The sequence below is a fragment of the Syngnathus floridae genome, chromosome 5 (assembly GCF_059516105.1).
Source record: "Syngnathus floridae isolate MCC-2025c chromosome 5, RoL_Sflo_1.0, whole genome shotgun sequence".
Classification (NCBI taxonomy): domain Eukaryota; kingdom Metazoa; phylum Chordata; class Actinopteri; order Syngnathiformes; family Syngnathidae; genus Syngnathus; species Syngnathus floridae.
The window spans coordinates 14,836,475-14,847,707 of record NC_142417.1 but is presented as its reverse complement, the minus strand read 5'-3'; the positions used below and the strand labels follow the sequence as shown (position 1 = coordinate 14,847,707).

Sequence of the window (11,233 nt, the reverse complement as noted above, 5' to 3'; positions counted from 1 at the left end):
ACAAACAGCCATTCACACTCACACCTACGGGGAATTTGGAGTGGTCAGTCGGCCTACCATACATGTTTTTGGTATGTGAGAGGAAACCGTAGTGCCTGGAGGAAACCCAGGCATGGGGAGAACATGCAAACTTCACACAGGAATATTTAAAATACTATGTTAAATTAAAAAAAAAAATGTACATTTTCTAGTGGTTCAAGTCATCCTAATCACATTTCTAGTATGCTTCCCACCAGTTTTGAATATCTCATTGGGAGGCCAAAGAAATTCCCTTACCCATCACGCACCACACGACCCCAAGAAGTGACTATTGCAGCTTTGGGATTGGGGGTGCTGGTAAGAAATGGCCATCCTGTGTTTAACACTGGTATTACATATTTCAATAGGTCACATTTTTATTTTTAGAAATTAATAGAGGGCCACTCTGAGTGGGGGCAAGGGCCGTATGCGGCCCACGGGCCACCAGTTATTCTCTCCTGCGCTATTTCATCACCCCGGTCCGCTTTCTCTCCGCCCCTGTTGACTGACGTAGGAGCGAAGACAATTTGGTCCCACCTGCGAATTTCCTTGTCAGTTTCCCACAGCGCGTCCACGGAGCATGTTCGTGTCTGCTGGACTATCATAAATTCACCGAAGAATGAATAGATTCCCATTTGTAAGTTTCCTCCACTCTTTCTTGGGATAAGCAGCTTAAAGACACTTTTACTCGACAGTATTGGAGCATATTTTGTTTAACATAGCGCGTCGTCAATGATCGTACTGGCCGCCAGTCGGTCTGTATTCTCGAAAGAGAGGAATAAATATTTGTTTTCTCTCTGGCGCTACTCTTGAGTGTGACAGTTAAGATACCGGGAAGAGTTTTATAGTTTTTCCCGGTGATCGTGTCTAACTGTATAGTTATTTCAAATATGTGTGCTGGAAGGAGTTTAACACCTCCATGTCAAAATTTGCCCGTGAACACATGTGAAATTCTTCACCTAAATTATCCTAATTTACTCCTCAAAAGTGATTTGATAGTTCCCACTTATGGTTTCTTGTGTGGCATTATGCGCGGCATTTTGATGATCACGCGTTATTTATAGGAATTTGTTAATTTTATGAATGCCACCCCACATAATTAGGTCCACTTAAACCTGTGAAAATATAATGATCTCCAAAATTTTGTGAAATACAGACTTTGAAAAGTTCTCCTCATTAAACGACAAGTGAGCGCCTGGCTTGCGTCCCCAAAAAATCCATTTGGCATAATTTTGTTATTCGGGGCGGTTGAAGTGGGCATAAATAAAAATTTTAGTGAAGTTGATCAGTTTTCTGATGTCAAGCACCATTAAGCTTGCTTTGGATAGGATAACCCTTGATATCCATAATATAAAAACTATTGGATGATTGGTCATAGAATTTCTTTCTGGAGATGAAAAGGCTGAATTTAAGGCTAATATAATTCAAAATGTTAAAGCGATTAGTCTAATATTTTCAAGTTAAAGTTTGCGTGAGTAGAGAAGTGCACATTAACTTAAATGGAAAGTTTGCAGTTGTCATATGACGTGACAGATATCATGAGTGCGGGTGGGGGAAGAAAGGCACCTTTCTCCAGCCCAATCTCGTGCCTCAGTCTGTACCAGATCTACTTGGGTGTTCGGTTCGGCTTGGGAGCCTGCGACTGTTGATTTATGGATTTATGATCGTTTTGATTTATCGTCATTGTGCACCAGACAAGCCCAAACGACCTACAATAGTAAACCTTCAGAGTTGCTCCTGTTGTGCAAGAAAAGTCATGCGTCATCGTTGCAATTATTTCAGACCAGACCAGATAAGGAGGTGTAAGTGGAAATGGAAGGCTGAACGGAATTCTTTTGTAAGCTTTTGCTCAAACTATCACTCAGCCTGGTGCTGCTAATCCCGTTTGCGCAATATATAGATTATAAAAATCAGGTCCTTCATTAAATCTTACTGGGTTAGTGACGCCATCGACCCACCATGATCCATGTTGTGTTGACACGAGCCATGTAATTTTCTGCTTTTTTTTTGTGCAAAATCAAACAGAATATGAATAACATTGAACATTTTCTGTGCTGTCTAGTTCAGGCCATTCCTATTGGAAGGATTTAAGGTGACGCACAGCGCAGCTCATTGATTGGTCAATTAGTGGACAAATTGTAAAATGTTTAATATACTTGAAAAAAAAGGCAAGTGGGTGGATTTTCTATTTTGTATTCAGCGTCAGTGAGTTTATGGGTGGCCTGACCCATGTAGTGCCACAGGACCACTTTTAATGTTCCTTGTTTCAAACTACCGTATTTGCCGGTGTATTGGTCGACCTTTTTCGATCCAAAATCGACCGAAAAAAATCGACCTCGACTTATACACCGAGTCATAAAATTTAACTTCGTATTCATCGCTTCAAATGTGATGGTAACCAAGGCCGTTTCTCATGCATCTCACTTAGAAAATTTGAACCGGGCGGCGTGCGCGAGTGCGCGGCCCGCTGGAAGTCGAATGAGGCGCCGCCACCACCTCCGCGGTGCTTATAAACAGCCGATCCGCTCGGCGGGGGCTATTTTCGGCCACTTGGCTCGTGCGCACGGCCTCCCGGATGTGCCGGGCGGGTGCGCGAGCTCGCCGGCCGCTGGAAGTCGAATGAGACGCCGCGACCACCTCCGCGGTGCTTATAAACAGCCGATCCGCTCGGCGGGGGCTATTTTCGGCCACTTGGCTCGTGCGCACGGCCTCCCGGATGTGCCGGGCGGGCGCGCGAGCTCGCCGGCCACTGGAAGTCGAATGAGGCGCCGCCACCACCTCCGCGGTGCTTATAAACAGCCGATCCGCTCGGCGGGGGCTATTTTCGGCCACTTGGCTCGTGCGCACGGCCTCCCGGATGTGCCAGGCGGGTGCGCGAGCTCGCCGGCCGCTGGAAGTCGAATGAGGCGCCGCCACCACCTCCGCGGTGCTTATAAACAGCCGATCCGCTCGGCGGGGGCTATTTTCGGCCACTTGGCTCGTGCGCACGGCCTCCCGGATGTGCCGGGCGGGTGCGCGAGCTCGCCGGCCGCTGGAAGTCGAATGAGACGCCGCGACCACCTCCGCGGTGCTTATAAACAGCCGATCCGCTCGGCGGGGGCTATTTTCGGCCACTTGGCTCGTGCGCACGGCCTCCCGGATGTGCCGGGCGGGTGCGCGAGCTCGCCGGCCGCTGGAAGTCGAATGAGGCGCCGCGATCTCCTCCGCGGTGCTTATAAAGTGCCGATCCGCTCGGCTTGGAGCTATTTCCGGCCTCCCGTTGGTGCCGGGTGGCGTGCGCGAGCTCGCCGGCCGCGATCTCCTCCGCGGTGCTTATAAACAGCCGCATGCGCACGGCCTCCCGGAATTTGAACACATTTCGTCAATAAATTTCGCATATTGAATTTTGAAGTTTAATATAATGCAACAATTGAGCTCGACTTATACAAAGGATATATCATAAAATCGTAAATTTCCGTCGAATTTTAGGGGGTCGACTTATACACCGAGTCGACCTGTACACCGGCAAATACGGTATTTCAAAATTTGCAGTGTCAAATGTTCAAAGTTAAAAAGCTAAAGGCATGACTGAAAGGTAGCCTTACCTTAGCCTTCTGTGAACCTTCCCTCTCCCCTCCCACTCCGTCAGTAAAGTACTAACCTCAGCCTTTGCAATTACAAAATCACATATTGTCATACTGCGATGATTTTGTAAATGGATGACAATTTAATGACAGGAGGTAGACTGCCGCGCCAAGTCTAATTTAGCGTGTTTGTGACGCTGCGCTACACCTCAGCGTGTTGTAGCGTACTCTGCTATATGCCCCTTGCGCATCTGGACCCAAAGTAGATTTTAGATGATCTTAAAGTAGTTCTAACTTCTGGCACAGGAGGTGTGACGGGATTTTGGTAGATCTAAATGAGACGCAGGCAGAGATATTCTGAGGTCTGTGGATGTGTGTGGTGCATGTATACTGTAAACGCACATGGTGCTTGCCAAACTCATTCACGGACACCAGCAAGTCAATTTCTGCTTCCACAATGTTAAGGGCTGTGCACACTTTAACTGCCCTAATTTTAATGAGGATCAAAGAAGCCGCTCAGATACGCCGGAAGTCATCTGAAGTCCATCCCACTTTTGCTGCTTCTCTGTTGTGGGAATTGAAGGAAATCAAATGTTTCCAAAACAGACCCTAAATTGCCCCATAAGTGTATTTGTGAGTATGAATCGTTGATTGTCAAGATGTGCCCTGTAAGGTGCTGGCGACTAACTTGCGCCCTGACACCTAAGGTCAGCTGGAATTAGACGCTGGCTCACCCATGAGGATGTAAATATTTTCAGTCATCACTGTTGTTTATTTTACTTAAAATAATCTGATGATTTAGTGGGACATTGAATGAACATTAAGCGATACTGGGAGGCAACCAATCATATCCATTTTACTGGCTGAAGAGGTGTGTCCTCTCTGTTTCTCCACAGGTCATTTCTGTTTTGATTGGTTTGTTTGCATCCACTGCCTCATTTCCTTGGGCTGACCTCGACTTGCACATCAGGACCCAGCGGGAGGTCCGCTGCAGAGATGAGGAGTACCGCAGCGGCAACATCTGCTGCTTAAACTGCCCAGCTGGTAAGGCAAATGCAGGTTTAAGTGTCTTAGCCCATTGACACCATAGACTTGGCTCTCACAAATAAGAAGTTGCAATTGGGGTTGTTGACGCTTTTGTTTATGGGACAAATTTGAGGTTGATGCATCTTTTAAATGTTGACAGCTTTGTGCCTGTTTCAGGTACCCATCTGAAGTCGGCCTGCACTACGCCAGGTGAAAAGGGGCAGTGCGAGGAATGTGAAGATGGAACACACACTCAGCATGCCAATCACCTCGCACAATGTATCCAATGCACCCAGTGTCATTCAGGTATATCTGCTTGGTGAACTGACAGAGAAGAATGATGAGGATAAATTCCACAACATGAGGTCTTATTTTTATTATTTTTTTGTGGTTTCAGATCAGGTGATTTTCCGGCCTTGCAGTCACACCCAAAACGCTGAATGTCACTGCAAAGCAGGAGGATTCTGTGACCCTGAAGAAGCATGTGAGATGTGCAGAAAGTGTTCAAGGTGAAGATGTACACTTTCCTCATTCATGACAGATAAAATTTGTTTCTTTCTTTGCTTCAAATGTTGTTTGCCTGCCTCTCTCTGAATTAGGTGTGCGAAGGATGAAGAGGTTGTTCGTAACTGCACCGCTACCTCCAACACGGAGTGCAAGAAAATACCAACGCAGTCAAACTCTTCCTCAGGTATCGTGGAAGGTAAAAGTTTGATTGCCTTTCTGAAAGCAACAAACTTGCCGTACGTATTAGGTCTAAAATGTACAGAAGCGGATTAGAGCCCATGAAGGAAGAAAGAGGTTGCTAGGATTCGCACCTTTAATTTTAGAATTCTGACTTTTAAAGTGAAGGTTCTGAGATTAAATTTACTCATTTCATTCTAAGATCAAGTAAAAAAAACTCACTTTAAAGCCTGAATGTAGTTGAATCCTCACTTTTTAAAATGAGAGTCCTGCCAACCTTTTTTTCTTTTCACTGGCATTAATCCTCCTGCTTGAAAATGTCAGCTGTTGCATGTTTGAAATAGTTTTAATATACATAATGACTGATTTGAACATATATATAGAACCTTGTATCAGTATTCATTTACCATGGTGCTAATGTTGTCCTCTTTTTCCCTCCCACACCCACGCAGCCATTGCCATAATTGTAAGTGCGTTGGTCGTGTTAGGAATTGTCGGTGCACTCATTTTCTGCTGTATGAAGAAACGAGCAAGAGGTAGATGCAACACAAAAGAAGTTTCTTAAACAAATGGGTGCTCTACTTATCTTGGGTTCCAAATTTGGTTTTGATTTTGATTAATCTTGCGTCTTCTCTTTAGGTTCTGTTGGAAATGAGTCGAAAGCAGAGGTAAGTTCCATGTCAGCATTCAGTAAGAGTAAGAAGGAATGCTTGAAAATACATTTCCACAAGGATATGAAGCATGTGTGTTGAAATGTGTTCTTAAACTACAGCTGCACGTGCAGGAGGGGAGAAATGAACAAACCCAAAGGGGATGCTCTGGTCTCATCTTTGCTCAGTCACTGGTGAGAGTTCAAAGCGCATCCGCTACGGTGGATGAGTGTCAAGCGCTGTGTGAAAGCTGCAACAGCTCTGCCAGCAGCTCCCAACAAAATCTAACCAGCCTGCCCCCTGCCCTTGCCACCCTTGCCGCCCTTGCCCAACGAGCCCGTCAGCCCGATTTGAGGGTGAGAGCAGACCTGCTTCGTTTAAACTTCTTGCCATTTCTCTCTGCCTCTCACCTCTTCATGCCTTCTTGTTCTTCCACCTTTTTCACAGGCCTCTGCAAAAATCTACGTTTTTATTTTAATGTTGGGTTTTCAGAGGTTAAAAAGGTAACATTTTTTTTCCAGTTCAGAGAGAATGAGATTGAAATACTGTCGTGTGAAACTTTCCATCACATCCATTTTATGTAGCACTTATTGTTGTTAGGGTCGTATTGTAGAGTGTGAATAGAATGGAATGTCTTTAATGACATTGTACAACAGGTAAGTTGGGATTGTTGATGAGTTGCTTTCCATCTAGGTTGTAGTTCCAGTCGTGGCAGCAACAGGCAGGTAGACTGACGTTGTGTATGGAATTGCACAAGGTATTATGCATATTAAGCGTTTTAGCATATTGAATATTGTATTGCACACATTATCATGTCATATCGGACTGCATATATAACATTCAAGGAGTGCATATGTAATAAGCGGCAAATTGGGGGTACAAGGTTTAGTAAATTGCAGAATGTATGGTAACAGAAGTGCGTTGGCAGTTTTTACTTTCGGTTTATTTGATTTATTTATTTTTTTGCTGTTGTTCAGAGAATTTATGGAATCTGACTTTGATGAGAACCTAAACCTTTGGTTTGCACTTAGTAATGACAAAAAAAAAGTTAGAGAGTCGAGATTATTCACACACTCGCAACGTATTTAGTTCACAGGGAATTGGGTCTCTTTTAGCTGGACATGATGTGGCAAGGGTCGAAAACATTGCATTGCAGCATTTCTATTATTTATACTGTTTTGCAATTTAAGCATACTGCGAACAAAATGTGGTTAATTAGAATGGTACAAAAGATAATTTCCTCAAAATATTCCGTTATGACCGCAGAAGTGTACATATACTGGTAATTAAAAAAAAAAGGTTTTTAATCTAATGTCACAATAGATTATTTTGACACAATTATTTTTGACACATTCTTTTAAATGTACCATCAAATATAATCATTCATTCCCTCCAACAAATTGTGTGTTTTTTGTGTGTGTGTGTGAGATCTGCCAGAGGATCGTTGTGACGTCAAAGTGCTTACAATTTGGCATTGTCTAAGTCGTGTGCTTTATTTGGCACAAATTGTTGAACTCGTTCAAGAAACTAAATTGAAGAGTGGAGTATTTAATATAACAATTTGATGTGTCTCGCTGATTATTCTAAATTATTTCAGGTGGTTTTGACTGAATTGCTTGACAGAAAAAGTCAGGGGCATTGGCTGTTCAAGCTAAATTGGTTTCAAGCTTTGGTGGGTGACCAACCTCCATTTTGCAATTTTTAAAATCTTAATAGCTGTAACGGGTTTTGCACATTTGTCTGTAATGGCAATGGCCTGAGTTGTTAGTGCTGCTGAAAAACTGATGAGTCACCGGCAGCTGCCAAATAACAGGAAAAGGGCGTGTTAATCACAACATTGCTTGTGTTACTTGACAGCAAACATTTTTTAACCTGCTTTCATCTTTTATGGCTGTGATGTAATAATATACTGTAAATGATTTATTGATGAATTGATTGCCTTGTGTCGTTGTTTAGGAGCATGAGCCTTTTCCCGAACTGATTCCCGTAAATGGTAAGTCTTTGCAATTAATTTGTGTTATTCAATTACTGTTGTGACTTAGTGCCAGGAAAGCTGTTGTTCAACTTGATTAGTCTTACCCAGAAGAAACTCTCATTGTGCCGACAAGCTGGCCAATGATCTTTATCAGGTATCTGACTAAGTTCAGCAGAATCTTTTTTTTTTTTTCTTTTTTCAAGAGCAACACAAAATTAAACATGTAGTAACAAATGTGCAACATAATATACCCCATGAATATCATAAAACAACTTATTTAATTGTATCCTTTGGCTCAATAAGAAAGTACATTATCAAAATATAAACATATACCGTAATTCCTCGACTATAAGCTGTACCTGAGTAAAAGCGACACCAGCTAAAATTAGGTGGGAATCCTGTTTTGTTCATATATAAGCTGTACTCGACCATAAGCCGCAGGTGTTTTAAATGAAATGTCCTCATTTCCATTACCTGTATTACCAAGACAAATCCTCTTACAATATCATAAAAATAATGAAAAATCCTTGCAAAAACGTAGTTTATGAGTGTAGTTAAGGTATGTATTACTTTCATGATCATTTTCTTTCATAAAACGCTCAAAATTTGAGAAAACAGTCTTTAATTCAGATCTGCCAAACCAGTAGCGGGTGATCTAATGTATTGTCTTGCATTCTCTAAAATAGACAGTTAATTTGGATATTATGAAGGTAATCTGTTTATGATGTGACAAAAAGCTTTGGACTGTTTTGTTTGCAGGTGTCGACTCTCTCAGGAAGTGTTTTGAGTATTTTGAGGAAGTGGATATCGACTACTACAATAGGTTCTTCCGTCAACTTGACCTGCACAGCAATGTGATCAGAAGCAAAGATCAACTTCCTTACGAAGACAGGATTCATGAGTTACTGAACGTTTGGATTGAGAAGGAGGGCAAAGACGCAAGTTTAAATGACCTGCTCAAAGCATTGCTCAAGTTTGATCAAAGACGAACAGCTGAGACAATCAAGGAAAAAGCCCTGGAAAATGGTCATTATGTTTTAGCAAGCAAGGCATTTTAACTTGTTTGAAGTTACTCCGCATCCTTCTGATTGTATTATTAGATGTGGTGTACAGTTTTGTGCACTTGACTGCATTAGAACAGAAGTTGTATGTCTTTGAAGACATGCACAGGTACAGTACTGATTGGCGCTGCAGAGCTTTTCTGCTGGTTTGATCACACTGAGCAACAGAACAAATATGCTTGGAGTAGGGTGAATGCATTTCAGCTGCAACTTGTATCAAATGTCTGTTGAAAGTTTTTCAATGAACTATCACAAGTATTTTGTTCATTTTGTATCATGACTGTGACATTGACTGGTCTTTTAGAGCCAGTCAAATGAACACGGTCACTGGATTAAGTTGCAAGAGGGAATTATTTTTTTAATTTTCTTTCTTGTGAGTTTTCTGGGTGAGTTGCAAGAGGGAATTATTTTTTAAATTTCTTTTCTTGTGAGTTTTATGGGAAGTAGACAAAGTTTTACAATGGCTTTTGTCTCATAAAACCTTGGCTTCAATTACCGCTAGTGATGGACAACGGTGAAATTACATGTATGCATTATGGCTGTTTGGTTTCAGCAAAATGTGTCCGTTACTCCAGTCACCTGAAACACACCTGATTCATCAGCAAGTTTTGCGAATGCCGGTTAATGAATCTGGTGATTTGTATCGGTGTGTTGTAGTCTTGAGGACCCAACTTCAAAATTCCACAAGCAAACAATGTGGCTTGCTTTTTGGTCAGTTTTTTGACTTTGAATATGAAATGTTTCCTATTTTGACTTGTTCTATGAGTTTAGAGTACATATTCATACTCAACGGATGAAGGAGGGAAGTTTCTCAATGGGCACTGTGAAGACTTTTGTGAAGCTGCTTCATGTAGCTTTGTTGAAGGTGTGTTAATGACTAACCCTTTCCTACAATTGTTAAATGTTTTTAAGGGCTTTCAGTGTCAAAATAAAATGTTAAGTTATATCATGCTGCTATGTATGTTAAACGTACAATAAATCTCGGTTAGTCATACTCGCTTCGAGTAACCGACGCCGCCGATGATGATGATCTCTAGAGTTTGACGAAATTGCACATTTAAAGTTATTCTATTTATGCAAAGTCCAGACTCAGTGTTAGCTTCATTTTAAAATATTGTTTGAAGCTTTTGAAATAGTTCTCCATTATTGGATTGTAATTGTTTCATATTTATAACTCTCTTGATTTATTTTCAAGAGCTGTTGTTGAAATGGGGCGATGTGTTTGGCTCAATAAAGATGTTTATAAAATTGTACAATACTGATTTTTTTTTTTTTTTTTTTAGTGCTCGGAAATTACCACAAAAAAAATGTAACTTGCTTTCTGAATATGACTAATTGTGTCAATAGTCTCATGGATATTTGATCTTTGGCTTTAGGTACTGTTTTGTTTTGTTTTCTGATCATACCGATAATTATTAACTAAGGTGTGCCTTAAAAATGAATCTTTAACCAAGTGACTCAACCGGAGTTGGGCATATTGTTATTCTCCCTGTGCAGCACTCCCTTGCCAGGGCTCATGCTTAGTGGTTAAACAGGTCTTTTGGTATTTCCCTTGATGTAAGCATTGGTTCATGGGCATGTATAACGATGGCTAACTGATTGACTATATCTCGAGTACGCAAATGTTTTGTTTTTCAAGCATTTACCTGAAATACATTAATTTTCTTTTGACAATAAAATATGTGCCAATTACACAGATTCTCCTATTTCTCAACTTTATTGACTTTTTTTTTTTATATGAATATCCCTCTTTAACAGACATAAGATTCAATGTAAAATCCATCAGTTTTTGTCAATTGGGAATTGCCCAATGAATACGTTAATCTGCGTCCAATGCGGCCTTCTGCTTTACCAAGTTTATGGAACATAACAAATTTGACTTTTTTTAATCTCTTCTTGCAGCTGTTGTTTAATTGCATAGCCTCTTGGGTTGAATTAATTGGCACCCAGGATTAGAAACTGCTGTACTATATATTGTGATGAAAGCTGTCAATGTGAATCTAAAAGAGATTCCTAGTTTTTTTTCTTAGAATCTGAAGTTACTTCTCACTTGCTCATCTTCCACATGAAAATATTGGAATTTGACTTAACAGACTAAAGTTTATAGTTCAAAATTTAGAGTAGATCGCCAACTGTACTGTTGTGCATTAATGCAAAATGTATGGCTAGTACTGTGGCTGGTGTATTTTTCTTCGTCCGATGTAAAATTAATTATTTAGAGTAGTTTACCGTAATTGCCGGACTATAAGCCGCGAC

The 11,233-nt window shown here is 41.3% G+C and overlaps 1 protein-coding gene across 3 annotated transcripts; it reads left to right on the top strand.

Moving 5' to 3' along the window:
- Positions 1-514: 514 nt before the first annotated feature.
- Positions 515-10,671, top strand: hdr (hematopoietic death receptor). Of its 3 annotated transcripts, none has more exons than XM_088376865.1 (10): positions 515-655; positions 4,478-4,625; positions 4,785-4,913; positions 5,005-5,116; positions 5,207-5,298; positions 5,744-5,827; positions 5,931-5,959; positions 6,064-6,297; positions 7,898-7,934; positions 8,676-10,671. In XM_088376865.1, exons 1-10 carry the CDS (start codon positions 638-640, stop codon positions 8,972-8,974), a joined length of 1,182 nt encoding a protein of 393 aa, XP_088232991.1. In that variant the 5' UTR covers positions 515-637; the 3' UTR covers positions 8,975-10,671. The 3 variants fall into 3 exon arrangements, with proteins under 3 accessions (XP_088232991.1, XP_088232992.1, XP_088232990.1); XM_088376866.1 differs by having other exon boundaries at positions 5,207-5,310; positions 6,064-6,135; XM_088376864.1 differs by having other exon boundaries at positions 5,207-5,310.
- The last annotated feature ends 562 nt before the right edge of the window (positions 10,672-11,233 follow it).

What these genes read in the sequence shown, in the direction of transcription:
- hdr (XM_088376864.1), top strand. An exon ending in TATGAAGAAACGAGCAAGAG is followed by an intron (nt 5,828 to 5,930) that starts GTAGATGCAACA and finishes TCTTCTCTTTAG; the next exon opens with GTTCTGTTGGAAATGAGTCG. An exon ending in GAAATGAGTCGAAAGCAGAG is followed by an intron (nt 5,960 to 6,063) that starts GTAAGTTCCATG and finishes CTTAAACTACAG; the next exon opens with CTGCACGTGCAGGAGGGGAG.